This window comes from Anguilla rostrata, chromosome 1 (assembly GCF_018555375.3).
Source record: "Anguilla rostrata isolate EN2019 chromosome 1, ASM1855537v3, whole genome shotgun sequence".
Classification (NCBI taxonomy): domain Eukaryota; kingdom Metazoa; phylum Chordata; class Actinopteri; order Anguilliformes; family Anguillidae; genus Anguilla; species Anguilla rostrata.
The window spans coordinates 19,819,498-19,834,963 of record NC_057933.1 but is presented as its reverse complement, the minus strand read 5'-3'; the positions used below and the strand labels follow the sequence as shown (position 1 = coordinate 19,834,963).

Genomic DNA, 15,466 nt, shown 5'->3' with positions numbered 1-15,466 from the left:
CACAGGGAAAGGCAGTGTCCCCAGAGGCAACATTTTCCACATCACAAGAATGCTGAACAGGAGCTCTTTGCTCGCATGGTCATTGGCTCATTTAACGGTTTCCTGACTACCCCTTTCACCACATTTCTTTAACGGTGTAACAACTCCAGCTTTAACAGTTTCTTTAACATCACGGTGACATTAGGTGAACAGTTTGTGTCAGCTGAGCAAGACCAGCAGGCCCAGAGCTGACCTCACAGAGAGCCTGCCTTCTTTTCTGACCAAAATAGCCTGGCCTGAACTGAACCCACTTCATAAGCGTCCGCTTCAATCACGAGCAGCTGCTGCCCGCCATTCATTACGAACTCAAGGAAATGAGCCACTTGGAGGCCCTTATCTGATGACTTCAATTTTACAGCACTATTTTGAATGTGGACATCAGCCAACTGACAATATTACTGACCCCTCAAGGCATCCAATCATAATTTGTTCAAGGATGCAGATTTGGGGTACAGGGTAAATAGCAAGCCACCCAGACTTGGCCCTGCTACAAGGCGAGAGAGTGTTGGGGGTGTTCTGATGAGAGTAAATGTGTTACTCAGGGACACTGGAGGTAGACGGGCTGCATTTGTAAATTCTACACTGCCACCAACTATGTGGTAGTGGACTGATTATGCACTTTCTATTGGAAAAAGGAAGCTTGCCAGCCAGCAGTAAAATTAGAGATGACATCAGCAGAGTCGCTGTCGCAAACTGTTTGACCTGAGCTTTTTTCCAGAGGGATTTTAAGGTGAACTTGGACACTGCCAGCAAGGGCAGATCACTGGCAAATATCCCTTAATTTCACAACCAATGGAGGGTTTGTTTGACAAGCCAAGGACAGAAACAATTACTCACTAGAAAGAAACTGTAAGGTTGGGGTGTTCATTAATTTGTATTTGTGTGTGTATTTCTTGTTCATATCTTTGTTCTATGTGCACCCAATTTCAAAATTCTCATTACATTCATGAGATGTGCTAATAACATTATTGCATGTTTTTTTTACCTGAACATTTTTATGCACTTTATATACACATACAATTCAGCATGATGCATGATATTACAATATGGTATTTCAATTTACCATAGTTCAATATATTTTCTGAACACTGAATGAACTTCCTATAGCAGATTCTGTATCTATCATGGGGAAGGTGTGCAATGGCACCATGATTTCCACATGTATCCAGATCCAACACTGGAAAAGTAGATATTTTGAAAAGTAGATTTAACAACTCCTTACCTGGACTAAAAGAGTAATGGGACCACTTTTGTCCACTTCCAGGATTTCACCGTTCTTCGTACCCACTAATATATGACCATGGCCCAGGGATATGGCACGTATGGACGGGTTGTCTTCGAGCAGCAAACCTAAGCAGCCAGATAGAAGCCTCATAAATTACTGTAATTTAAACTCCATATAAGAGCAGCCTTCCCTATAGGCAAGTCCATTAGTTTCAGCATTTTAGTGCTCTAACATTAAACCTTTAATTGGCTTTCAAAGTTATTGATCGACAATCCAATTTAATCTAACCCATGCAAATTAGAATGAAAACAGAGGACTTTGCCTTTGGAGCCCGGGGCCAGTACTGCCCGCTTGATGGCATAGGTCTTCAGGCACCTCTCGAAGGTGTCGTCCCACAGAGCGACCACACCGTCTTTTCCCCCCGTTACGAAGCCCTGGGGAAGACACGAGGAGTGTACAGGGAACAGAAGAAAAACTATGCTCTGTGATGACCTAGCATCCTTCCTGACTCTAAGGACAAGGAACCTCCACAGCACATGAACGGCCCATTTGGAGACATTCTAGAAACACTGAGAGCCGGGCCAGGAATGATCCAATGCAGCATGAATGAATTCTGAATCCTTGAATCCTGCTAATCTGCATTGATCTACAGGAGGGGTGTAGCCCTGGCTATCTCCCTACCTTCTCCAGGGCATGCATGCTGAACACAGGTCCATCATGGGCCTTAACCGTCTTGATGAGGAACATGTCCCTCCAGATGCAGATGTCCCCTGTGCAGGTCCCTGAGAACACCATCTCCTCTGTCCAGCCATACACAGCACACATCATGGTCTCCGTCTTCCCCATGTTTCCTTTTCGCCCGATCAGACCCCCACCTGTAGGGGGCAGTGTCTCTTTACAGGTGTTTTACAAAATACCGCATGTAGCCAACCCGGCTCACTTGGCTTGCGGCCACACCATCCTGAGCCCGAGAAACTCAGCTGAGCTTGCCTGGGAAAGCCAGGTGTTGTAAGCTACAAAGTGCTAAAATCGGCTCTGTTCCCCACATGGTACATTTTGGACTAACCAGTGTCCACAGACTATTATCACCCTCTCATCTGTCAGTTCAAGTCTCAACACTTCACTGAATTCTACCAGGAATTCCCTCCAAACAAGAACAAATAGTACTCTCCAGTGATGGCCTTGTGCAATCATTATAAATTCATATAATTTGAAAGTCTGAAATACAGTCCCAAAATACGCTTCCTGCAGACAATTCCTTTCCTCTTAAGATTTATGAAAGCATTTTGGTGCCACTGCTGCCAAATGTGTCTCATGTCTTAGTTACACTGAAAAAAAGGTTAAAAATTTGTGTGTGATCCTACCTGCTTTGTGCCAGAACTTCATATGCTTCACCCCAGCCGTGATGAGCTTGTCAGGCACGTAAGGGTTAATTTTGACGACAAAAATCTTATCCTTGCTTCCCCTTCAAGAAAGAACAACAATAATACATTACATATTCTTTTCTCAAGTTAAAAAAAATTGTAAATGACTGTAGAATAAATGTGTAGATGTAAAAACACAGTTGTCATGGAAAATCGCCACTCTGTTTAGATTTGTAAGGCTTCTTTATGACATACAGCATGGAGAGATCTCTAGACTTAGGAGTGCAAAGTGAAGATGGAAAATGCAACCTTTTTACGGTACTTATGGAAAAATCCCTGAGTTGACAGAAAAATCAAGGGTGTAATAGACAGTTCAAAAGGGCACTTGCAGGTAGCACCGGTGGATAAACCACAGATGTTCTGAACAGAAGAGTTAAATGACTTAAACAGTGATGACATTCTTCCCAAAATGTAAGAAGCACACTGATTTGCTCAGTGCTGCCCCTCCCTCCCGGCGGAGGGACCAGGCCTCTCTGTGCAGGACGGGCTCTGCCAGGCTCCGTTTGCCCCAGCCTGCCTCACCGCACTGCTCCGGAGTGCCAGCTAAGGAGCTTAGCGCAGCTCCAAGCTGTTCAAGAGCCCCGACGGGCACAGGAGGCATAACAGCCTCTCACTGCACAGCGGGTACCGCAGGGCACAGCGCCCTGGCAGCCGGAGCGTGCCCAGATTTAAACAGGGCTCCGCAACACATGTGCCGCACGAGTTAAGTGATCTGGGACACGCTGGCGACTTAATGGCACTGTCCCTTCGGACAATTAGCCGCCTTGTTACTCTAGTCCAAAAATAATCTTTCTCTTTTATTATGACAGGGCTAAGCGGGGGACGTTCAAAGATGAAAAGCTTGAGAATTGCAGAGGAGCTCCCCCGCCCCGCTCCGTTAATCAATCACGGCGAGGGCCCGGTGTGGTGCAGCAGGTTCAATTTGCGGCCTCATGCATAAATGATCATGCTAAAAGTGGAGGTGCTCTGCGTTCAGCGCTTCCAGGGGATTTAATGAAAAATGCGCACAAAAGACTCGATAGGCCACCTGAGTTCTTTTAGCTGCCTCTTTCCCAAAACCATTTGTGAGCTGGGTACTCTTTGTGAGCACCGAAAATGTGTATCAAACCTGGGAAAGATGCACATATTCGTAAAAATACAGATGAGCACTGAGCGGGGATGACACTCTTGATACCCAATGCTCCACTCACAACAATGATCAAAAATTAGGACAGGACACAGTAGGAAAGGCTTAGATGAGAGCCTACAATATAACTGCAGTAAACATGAGCTGTGCTAAAGGATTAAAAAGCCTATAGTGACTACATAATCTTCCATCGGTTAATACAATCACAGATTTCAGACAATACACTCAGATAATGCGTTGGACATATCCTACTTCAGAGAATTCTTGCCTCCGATGTACAATGAAAGACTATCCTGGCATTTGAAAACAGCGGGAGTACATTTTTATTAAGGGGGGGCCTCCTCTGCCTCCCTCAGTAGTGGTCATTTGTTCAACATACAGTAGATATAAAATAACTACCCCAAAAAATAAGCAAATCAACTACAACTGAACACCAACAACACTCACCTGATGGCGGACAGCTTTTCTCCCTTCCTCCAGTCCCAGAGGACAATGGTGTGATTGTCATCCAGCCCGACTGACGCCAACCGCTTGCCATCCGCTGTCAAGAAGACAGAAAATGGCCGTTCAACAAGGCCGGCAACAACCAAGTGTTGTCGCTAAAGCACACTAGTTTCAATGACGGTTCGGTCATGCCCTGCAATGAAATGAGCAGAATAGGCCTCCTCCACAGCCAAGACTGATGCACCACTCAGGGTGAGCACCAGGAGAGCTCTGTAACAGGAGTGTCGGCGTCTAATTGGCAGAATCTGCCGCGCTCTCTAATCCTCAGCCGGGACTGAGGTGCCGGGGAGTAATTCTGCCCAAAGCTGCTGCTTCCTTCGGTTTAAACACGGCTGAGTCAGACTGCAGGGATTTAGCCGCGGCCAGTTCCCCTCAATCCGCCGCGCCGCACCACCATGAATGAACGACGCGCTGACGTGGAGATAAGCACGCCGTAGCCGCGTGCGTTCGGCGCGGGGGCGCGTACCTGAGAAGTCCACAGCACACACCCCGTACTGATGGTACCCTTTCAGCACCGACATGGGCTTCAGTGTCTCCGTGTCCCAAACGTGGATGGAGGAATCTCGGCCCACCTGACGAACCAACGGGTGAAAAGTTCCAGTTGTGTTTTTTCACCTCTCAAAAACATGCTGAATAACAACTTCCTTCCCCCAAATGATTTCTTGCCTAGTTAAAACTATGGGCTGCAAAAGAGACAACGTTTATCAGACCTTATGAACTTGACTAGGAGATAGGAATCTATTGACTTGCTGCTTGAGAAAAGATATGTAAGAAAAGGACATTTCACAGCTGATAGCTAGGTCTTAATGGCATGGTATTGAGCTAGCGAATTTCATAGAATCACTGGTTGGCTCTGCCCATACCTGGCCTGTTGCTACATAGTCCTTCAGGGGGTGGATTGCCAGACAGAGAATGTCATCGTCGTGGCCCAGGTAGAAACGCTGCGTGTTCTGCTGCCGGTTGTACACAACCCCAACAGCTGCGACGTGGTACACAATCTCCCCCGTCTGGGTGTAGAACAGGTTGCTCCTGCAGTCGTATCCCCTGTAACTGGAACACAAGAACAGCATGTAGTGCACCGTACATATTGGATTCTGCAACATCCTCCCAAGATCTGCTAATTCATTTGTGTCTCCCGTAGGAGACATGAGTCTGGTCTTGATCTCACAAACCATATTCTACTTTGCAGAAACCTACACTACAAGGAAGAGTGTCTCCGTGTCCCATACGTGGATGAAAGATTCTCCAACACTACAAGGGAGAGCCCATAAAAATAAAATAAATCTGAAATATATTTATTACAACATGTCATCTAAGACACTTTTATTGTGTAAAAACAATTTAAACTTCTTTTCTGACGGGTCTCAGGAGGATATGCAAGGCCTGCTTACTCAAGCTACAACAACAGGGCCACAAAAGTGCTTGAAACTTTTGATTGGATATTGATCGTATACCTGAACTGCTGAAGTTCTGCAGTAGGATCAGATAATGGTTAAAGCTTCTATAAGCTTCTGTTCTAGGGTTGGGATATTCCAATCATTCTGGGCCTGCCTGGGTAATTTGGAAGATCAACTGAGTGTAAAGTTGCATTGTATAGGGACTGGCTGGTCCACAATGACACAGTATTCAGATTAATATTTACCTGGGCCCTCCTGGTTTGTTTACGTGCATATTCAGATTGTGCATTATTGAATATAATTGGCCAGCAATGACTTTACATTCAGGTTATCCATGGCTGGTGACTGGCGTGTTGTTATTTAATGAGGGTGGAGCTGTGCACTTACCCGTGGATAAAATGGAGCCTCACACCACTCGCTGGAGCCCTTTCCCGCTTCTTGGTGGCCATCATCCGATGTTTCTCCTTGCACTGCTCTTTGAGCTGAGGTAGATCTTCTTTATAGACCTGCTCACAGAAGGAAGCCACCCTCAACAGGATTCTCCTGGTAATGGGTCTTCAAGTGTTAGGTCACAATGAAGGGCTTTTAACTTTCTAAAAGGTTTTTTTATTTTTATTATTTATTATAACAATATACAACTCTTAAAAGTGGGCAGGCCCCAGATTGCCTTTCATCTTTGTTGCATATGTTCTATAATCCTGGGAACACATTTCGTTAGTGCGATTTCTTCTCTGCTCTTTGAAATAAAAGTATTTAATTCACAACCACATCTTGTGACTGGATCTGAACTGAGTTTGAACACACAGGAATGGATTGATTTCCTCATTGTTTTTCCAGTCTAGCACACATCATTTCAGATGAAAGAATAATATTTAACACCTGCAGGCAGATGAACTCTATCAAACTATTTCCCCCCATACACTAACAGGCCATTTATTACCTTGACAGTCTGAAGTGGGACTGCAAGTATCTCAGTGATTGCTACTCGAATCTTAAACCTTAACATTCTTCCATGGGCTTGCAGACTTTTGGCATGAGTTACAAAGTGTACTTAAGCTGTAACACCCTGGGGAACGAAACCTGGGGCTGCAGAGGCCTGCCTGAGTCTCATTACAATGTAAGATGAGTGGTACTGGCTTTCATTGGGGTGCAATCAGGGTGCAGTTCTGGCCCATTACCCTGTGAAGCCTGTCCTTCTGCCAAAACGAGCAGACCTCTGGCATAAGTTTAGGAAATGTTTGTATTGCAGTTGCCATACGTGGGGTCTTCCCTGAGTTCAACACTGGCAGACAGATATTCAGACCAAATTTTTAAAAATGAAGTTGTATTTTTTTTTTTTTACAATTACACACAAATGTGTACAAATACAAGTCACAAATACCAAAAAAGGCAAAGTAGATGTGAAATTCCAGTAGATGCATTTCATATAATCCTATGTGCAACAGGACTACCTGAGGAAGCCACCGTTACAACAGTCACTTTCTTGAGCAAACAGATGTTTCTGAGAGGCACGAGAGGCACCTGACGTCTGTAAGTAAGCTGCGTCTCCTGCTCGATCTCTGAGTCCATCTCCGGCACATCCGATTGGTCCGAGTCCGATTCCTCGCTGTTGGAGTCCGCCAGAGTTTCTGCGAGGGGAGGGCAAAGCCACAACTTTAAAACCGAAGACAGAACTATCCACTGCCTCCCCATTTGCCCTATTGAAAAAATGTTATAATCCTTAAGTATCCGATCAGTGCAAGAAATGCACACGTCCATTAGAAAATCAGGCGCCGTCATTTCTCATTATCTTAAATCCAAAGCGGGGCAGAAGAGAGCAGTTTGTAGGTGACGTCTCCGATTCATCAAGCGGCCCATCAGTCTTTTGCGAGCGAACGGCGCTCGTTCTCACAGAGCCATTACTCAGGCTGACATGGGGAAGTGCTGATACGGAGAAAAACAAGAGCGGGTACGCAACCAGGAGCATTAGATACTTTATACCATTAAGGAAATTAAATTGAGCTACCTTCGGCAGATGGTTTTCTCCAATTCTTTTCCCATGCTGTACATCTTGCCATTGACAGTGTGCTCAAAAATGCATGGTGTACAAGACCTCCATGAGCTTGCGATTCTGATGTAACACATTTTCTTTCATCTAATTTCCTTACAGCACTGAAGACTCCACCCTGCATCGCTCCACAACCCCAGTTCGCCCGCACAATTGATTTATGATACCACAAATGACGAATGGGATGTCCATACCATAAACTCTTACCATGACACATTTTGGGGCCACTGTATGGGTTGGCACAGGAGGCTACAGTCACTTAAGTAGGGTACAAACCAAGCCAACCTGAGTACACCCATAGCAGGCCAACGGCTGCCTGGCAACAGTGTGATGATTTTGAAAACGTTATTGGCTTAAATCCATTGTGACTTTTTTGGTAAACCATAAAAATTCACCCACTGGCGCAGACAGCATGTTTAGGGTTTTTTGATGGGAGTGAACAGGTCTGTCTACAGTACATCCTTTTGATGTGTGTCAATCGCTGCCATGTTTGTAGTATTGTGGCGCACCCATAACCAGATAGCCAGCTTAGGGTCAGTGCAGTGGAGGAGGTGGGATGAGACAGAGCTGTACCTTGAGGTGCTATATGAAGGGCTTCTTTTGACTTTCTTTCAGGAATAAACTTCCACTGGAACACTGAGTGGTCAGCTCCACCAATAGTGATCACCCACTGATAGTCATGTGACCATCTGGCATTGGTTATATGGGCAGAGTGACCTAAATACTTTTTAAACTTTGCACCTAAAAGGAAGGAAAACAATGTAAATACAAGTATATTATTACTACTATTCTTCTTATTATTAATATTATTATTATTATTACTTGTAGTAGTAGTAGTAGCAGTAGTAGTAAAGCAGCATCCTGACACTCATATAATAAAGATGCAATGAAGCACTCACCTTTTCTCACGCAAGGATATCGTAGCAGTTTAACCAATCCATAATCGTCGGCCGTTACTAATACTTGACTATTAAAGTTGGCGTCCACGGAGTTGATATCATTGATGTCGGAGTACTTGGGCCAAATCCCGTTCACTTCTGGGCCCAGCACGCAGGTCCAGGTGGACCACTGCACCATCTTCAGCTCCTCCCTATTGGTGACCTCCTTACCACCTGAGGAAGAAGAGAGGGGGCGGAAACAAACGTGCGGTGGAAGGAAATGTGATTACCGAGAGCGGCCGAATCGATAAGCTAACGGTCTGAGGGGGCCGAGGCAGGACCATGAAGAGCTGCAGGCAAGGAGCGAAGGCATTATCCACTGGCCTCATGAGCACTGAGCAAAGTCACCTTACCATGGTTTAAAAAAGACATCAGTGATGTCACTGTATCCATTTTACTACATTCCAATGCTTCCAATTCATTCATAGGCAGTTATGTTAACTGTTCCTCTCAAATTTCAAAATTAACTCAATAAATATGCATGGCAGACTAATGTAAATTGTAAACCTATGAGTTGCATCGTTAAGCATAACACAATAGCAATCTCCTAGCCGCAACAGTACAAAAATCAATAAGTAATTCACCAATCTATATTCATCCTTCTGCCAGTAACAAGAATAACCCAGGACGTCTATGAAGAATAAACAATAAATAAAATACACAACAAACAATGGCCTGGACCCTGGTGTTGTTTACAGTAGCCACTGAGGGAAGACATGCCATTGCACTGGGCACATGATGAGAAAACAGTCAGTTGCCGCCTTCATGAGATGCAATATGAGACCCAGGGGGGCTTAAGATGGTCTTTTCCCCCCTTCAAGGTATAGGGTGAAATACAGTCCTTACTTGGCATTCTGTAGAACAACCTCCTGCCGCTGCCGTCGTTGGTGTGCAGGTACTTGCTGTCGGAGGACCAGTCCATGTGCGTGATGAAGCTGGTGGAGCCCATGCACTCCCCCACCTTCTTGTAGCGCTGCACCACGCCGTAGATGTCCACCGAGTTGTCGTTGGAGCCCACGGCCAGGTGCCCCCCGTCGGGGGAGTACTTCAGCTCGTGGATGGCCTCCTTGCGGTCCTTGATGTGCACTACCTCGGTCATGTCCCTGGAAAATAGGAGAGGTGCGGTTGGAGGACGTTTTCGTTTTTCGACAATAGTACCAACCACAAACCCATAATATGTGTGTCAGGTCAAAGTAGATATAAACATATTATTTGATGAAAATACATAGCATTCCATAGTTTTTTTGGAGTAGGTGGAGACCTCATGGACAGCGTATTTATTTTATTTAAACCTCCTGTTCTGCAGTGATATTACGATACAAGAGATGAGTCATTAGCTCATTGCTCGGTAATAAATCCGAGTTTTGACACCCTGGCCTTTCTCTTACCACGCGGAGCAGGGCACACAGGCATGAGTCATAGAGACCGGACTCAAGGCAAAGCATTAAGCTGTTTGGAAGCATGACGTTCATCTGCAGTGTGAGTCAGCAGGAGACAGGAAGTCTCTCCCACCCGCCCCGGATGACCCCTACCTGACCCTGAGGACAGTGAACGAGCCGTCCTTCATGCCCAGCGCCAGGTGGATGCCGTCGGTGCTGACGGCCGCGCAGCGAATGGGCTCCTCCATGTTGCAGCGCGCAATCAGGGCATGGTCGATGAGGCTCCATATCCTGCAGGGGCAGAGGGAGGCTAACGCGCAGAACGGCGCTTCTGTTCCCACCTGGCTGTCACCCCTCACTTCCCTTCAGACAGCCGCGCTCCAGCGCTAACTGCCAAACCCCTGCCGCACCCGACCCAACGACTCTGCCTGTAGACTGAAATAAGGGCTGCACTCAACTAGCCTGCGTCGTCTAACCAAGGATCCTAACCTCCACTCTGTGCTTTTGGCACTTTTCTGAGGGTGACGTCTTACACCAAAAATTGGGAAGGAGATGACAGAGCATAAATGTATGACTGAGACAGTGAAGCTCCATTGACATTCACTGAGTGATATAATTCTGTACTGGGGCTCTACCTGTAAGTGAGCTCAGGTGCACTCAGATGTCGCAGAGGGAACGGGGTCAGTTTGGGATTTGTGGGACCCACCTGACCGAGCGGTCGTCGCTGCCCGTCATGGCCAGGGGCTTGGTGGGGTGCACGGCCAGCGCCCAAAGCTCCCCCTCGCAGTGGCCCTGCATGATCAGGAAGGGCTTGGTGCGATCGTGGACCACCACCTCGAAAATCTCGCTGTCCTGGGTGCCCACCAGGATGTGGTCGCCCCTCCAACACACGCTGCGTACGGATAGCCCTGCCAGTGCACAAACACACACATGCACACGCATATACACACACACACACACACATACACACACACACAAACACATTCAAGCACACACACACACACACACACACACAGACACGCAAACGTACACACACACACACGCATATACACACACACACACAGACGCGAACATACACATACACACACACACACGTAAACACACACACGCATATACACACACACACACACATACACATGTAAACACACACACACACATCCAAGCACACACACAACACACACACAAGACACGCAAACATACACACACACAGACACACACATACACACACAAAACACACACGCAAACACACACACATGCACATACACACATAAACAGACACATGCACGCACATGCACATCCATAAACACACACACAAACACACACACACACAGGAGGCCAGTCAGAAAGGAAAGGGGAGGAGCCACGCAAGGGCACATTGCAGGGATTCTCAGAGACGACAGGAGGAAGACAGCACAACACGGTCTCTAGTCTGCCGGAGGTGTGCCGCACGTCTGCGGCAACCCCGAGACATGGGCGAAAAGAAACGAGGGATGAGATGTGCATATACATATAAACATACACCTAATGTTTGTGCACAGCATATATTTATATGTACAAGGATATATAGACGCTGTGGACTGAATTACAGACAGATAACAATAGGGACTCGTAAGCACAGAGTAATGGGGACAGGCACCTTTTAAGGTGCTCGTGAAACTGTTACCCACCTCTGCAATTTTCACCTCTAGTTACTGTGGTCAAAGTGTGAGAGAGGAGGGAAGAAAGACAGATTGCTAATTAGGGACTCAGAGCAACCTTTCGTGAATCAATTAATCACCAATTCATCATTTCATTTCATTTCCTATCGTCTAAGCTACGCAAAAATCAAACAGTAAAAGCGGCAGAGGGGAAGCTGGGTAAGATCTCTCTTTCGCGTCGCAGCGCTCCCTTCCCTCCATCTCCCGCCGGCCTCCTGAGTCACCGGTCGCTCGGGCCGGCTCCTCGCGGAGAGGAGCGGAGGGGGAGGGCCGGCGGCTCGGTCTAACGGGAGCGGCGGAGAAGGAGAGTCGAGGGGAAAACACGTCACCTTTGTACCCCTGGTCCGTCTCCCTGAGATCGATCACCGTAATCGGCTTGAAGTTGAGGTCCCAGAGCCGGACGCAGCCGTCCCGGCCGCCCGTGGCGAAGCCCTCCTCGCAGGCGTTCATGCTGAAAATCCCCGACTGCAGAAAAAGGACAGCGCTTTAGCCTCTGCGGGCGACGCGTCGAAGGCGCTACGCTGAATTACCGACACCGCTGGATTTTTACGGGCCGCTATCGTTTCGAAGAGATGTTGCATAAAAGTGACACAGCACTGGATTATGTAGGAATGACAGTGTGCGGTTGGGCACGCTGGGGAGGCCGTGGACGAATGAAGGTTCTGCTAGCGTTGCCTGAAACAAGGCCTCATACACCAAGGGAACAGGAGCGACGCTCCCTCCCTTCCCCCACCGCCTAGCATGCAGCTGTTGAGCTCACAGATGCAGTTTAATCCCATTCCCATGTAAAGGCTGATCCCGCCCGTCGTGCACATTAAAGAGGCAGACATGGCGGCCGTTACATCTCCCCCAAACAGAAGCGTATTTTTCCACCACGAGCTCCCAAAGCTTCTGTCTGACCGCTTCGCTCGGTCCAGCGCCCGGCTCCCGTTAGCACGCGGCTGCGATTTTACACAAACACGGCGGCGCGTGCGGCTTACATAACCAGCCGCGAGCAGGCGAGCTGGAGACGAGTAGGCGTGAGCACACCGCTGCCTCCGCGGCGACGTGGGCGTGCAGCATCGCACAAGTGCGCTGTGTGCGTCTGTGAGCGAGTGTGTGCGTGCGTGTGTGCGTGCGTGTGTGCCTGCGTGCGGTCCTGTAGTGGATGTGTGTGGGCTGGAGTACGGAACGAAAGCCGGCATTAGCCGTGGGACGACGTCCCCGTGGCCCAAAACCGGTGCGGCGTCGCCAGGCGAGGTCCCGCTGCCCTGATTCGCAGAGCGCGCGAGGGAGCTGGGCCCGGGAGCTCTGAGAGGGGTGCCCAATGGCCCCCTGGGACGTTTCAGGCAGCTCTAGTCTGTGTGCGTTTCTGCCATTTTATGACCTTTACACAAGACGCTTGACGTTGTGAAGACAAAGTGACTTGAGGACTTAGCTGTGTTACACCAGGACGCGAGTCTAAAGCCAGGGCTCATTCTGGCCCATTGATGGAGCTAAACCTATCCTCACGGCTGCAATACACCTGCAGAAAATGAAGCATGTTTTATTTAATTCCTCATCTTAAACTTTCATTCTTAATGTGACTGATTGCAAATTAACTTGCAGTAGTTAACTTGCCTTGCTGAGCAAATGTAATCAACAGCAGGGATGTCTGTGGTGCGGAACTGCAGTAAAGCGACTGAAAACATGGCAGCTTGACGCTGGAAAGGTGCACTTACCCCGTGGGCGCCCTGCACGGTCCGCACCAGATTGATCCCCTTCCAGACGTAAATGTCGCCGTTCAAGGCGCCCGAATACGTGACCTCATCTCTAGCGCAGGCCAGGCAGAGGATGGTTTGGAGATCCCCGGTCTTGCCGAAAACGCCACGCTTCGGGGTCAAAGCGTTGCCGCACAAGCTCCAGAACTGCAGACAGACAAAAGAAATCGATGAAATGCACCGCCGTCTCTGATCCTCAATCAATCACGCTGTGAGAGATTAATCCCACCGTCTGACGCCGCGTTAATGATGCAGGTTAGCCCTTTGTGAGTGTTAAGGCGCACCGCCTGTAACCATGTGAAAATGAGATGAGACATCTTCCAAATCACAGTGTGTGTTTTTCACACGGTTCCTCACAACACTCAACCACACTCTTTGTTATTAATGTTCATGTTATCGTACCACATATATACTAATATATAATATATATTGCCATACACTATAGCATACGCTTATATATTTAATATGGCAGCAGAGGAAATCTGCTCAATGCCTCTCAAGTGCAAATTAATCCAATCCCCGACCATGTTCATAAAAAAATGGAGCTATTCAAGGGTAGTCAGGACAAAAGAAAATGACATTATCTCCAGAATTTCACGCTTGGGCGTTATATTCGGGATGATGAAAGGGACATTTTCCCCTTGGTTTAAGCTGTCGAGCCATGATATAACCGCTCAGCGAACAACATATAAATGCCAGCTCCGCATTAAAGAATAAAAGGAAGATGAAGCGTCGCCGTGTTTTCACTAAATGAACACGGACGCCCTTGGAGGGACGGCGACGTTAGCGGGGTTCGTTTAACATACGAGGCGTACGGAAGGAGGAAATGACAGCAGACAGGCTTGGACATGTACCAGGCTTCATCTGAACCCCGACGGGGTGTCCTAAAGCACAACGGCAATGCTAATTGTTTTGTCCTTTAATAATAGCTGAGACACTCGTTCCATTTGAGAAGACAGGCTTCCCCTTTAACTAGTGTTTTTGTCAACCTTCACCAGAACGCTTTGACACTGACCTTAGTGCAGTCCTGAGACAGCTCCTCTGCACAATTCACACTGTCCCCATTAGTCTACATGCTGGATCACATGTATGCTTACACATCTGATCCCTGACAAAGACACAATTCCTTTTGCATATCCTCAATAGCAGCTATAAGTCATACATAAAATACAGTAAGGCAGCTGTAAACCTGGAGTAGCCTACTATGGTTCACGGTGTCTTTGAGAACATTTGGTCATCGCTTTTTATAATGTACTGCATTCTAAACTGCCTTTATCGTACGTACAGAAATATTACTTGCAGGACATTGCATTCATTTAACCTGTTCTGATATCCTGAGCAACATACAAATGAGAGAGAAAAAAAGTGGATCTGCCTGTGCTATGAACCACCATGGCATAGGCCAAAGAACACTCCCAGACCAGAGAGAGAGGATATGAAACATAACTGAAGCACCACTGTAGGTAACTAAGGCAACGGAGTATCAAGGCAGTCATATCACAAAATTTATCACATCCTGCCAATGTGAAGGTGGACATCGGTTTCCTATCAATCATGGAAACATTAGAACAAGGGTTCACAAATCCAGTTGAGTGACATGCGGTGGCTTGTGGTGAATAGTGGTTTTAAACTGTTCGCTGCCCTGTCCATCTGTGAGCTGTGCTTCAAATCCAATGTGTGGCACTGCATTGAACCCCAGAGTTCTGAATAAAGGTGTTTTGACAAATAGCTAAATAGCAAATAATTTAAACATAATTTCACATAACGGCATATGCCGTGTGCACTGTTCAAACACATTAGCATGCGATCTATGTGCTTTGAATTCAGCTGGTATTTGTTGGGGCGATCAGGCATGACATGAGCACTGAACAGGGCAGCGTCACTGGGGTCTGGTTCTTCTCATAATTGTCTCCTGATTGAAGCCAGCTGCACTGGTGCCTGCAGCTAGGCA

At 47.3% G+C, this 15,466-nt stretch overlaps 1 protein-coding gene across 1 annotated transcript in view; it reads right to left on the bottom strand.

Moving 5' to 3' along the window:
- Positions 1 to 15,466, bottom strand: part of eml5 (EMAP like 5) — a 68,465-nt gene that overhangs the window by 23,698 nt on the left and 29,301 nt on the right. The window contains exons 5-20 of the mRNA XM_064328474.1: positions 13,477 to 13,662; positions 12,106 to 12,241; positions 10,786 to 10,987; positions 10,233 to 10,370; positions 9,547 to 9,803; positions 8,662 to 8,874; positions 8,336 to 8,503; positions 7,237 to 7,343; positions 6,103 to 6,221; positions 5,182 to 5,368; positions 4,785 to 4,890; positions 4,262 to 4,355; positions 2,629 to 2,729; positions 1,946 to 2,139; positions 1,587 to 1,698; positions 1,262 to 1,389 (exon numbers count right to left, since the gene is read on the bottom strand). Coding sequence (XP_064184544.1) covers positions 1,262 to 1,389; positions 1,587 to 1,698; positions 1,946 to 2,139; positions 2,629 to 2,729; positions 4,262 to 4,355; positions 4,785 to 4,890; positions 5,182 to 5,368; positions 6,103 to 6,221; positions 7,237 to 7,343; positions 8,336 to 8,503; positions 8,662 to 8,874; positions 9,547 to 9,803; positions 10,233 to 10,370; positions 10,786 to 10,987; positions 12,106 to 12,241; positions 13,477 to 13,662 — 2,448 coding nt within the window. The remainder of the gene's footprint in view (positions 1 to 1,261; positions 1,390 to 1,586; positions 1,699 to 1,945; positions 2,140 to 2,628; positions 2,730 to 4,261; positions 4,356 to 4,784; positions 4,891 to 5,181; positions 5,369 to 6,102; positions 6,222 to 7,236; positions 7,344 to 8,335; positions 8,504 to 8,661; positions 8,875 to 9,546; positions 9,804 to 10,232; positions 10,371 to 10,785; positions 10,988 to 12,105; positions 12,242 to 13,476; positions 13,663 to 15,466) is intronic.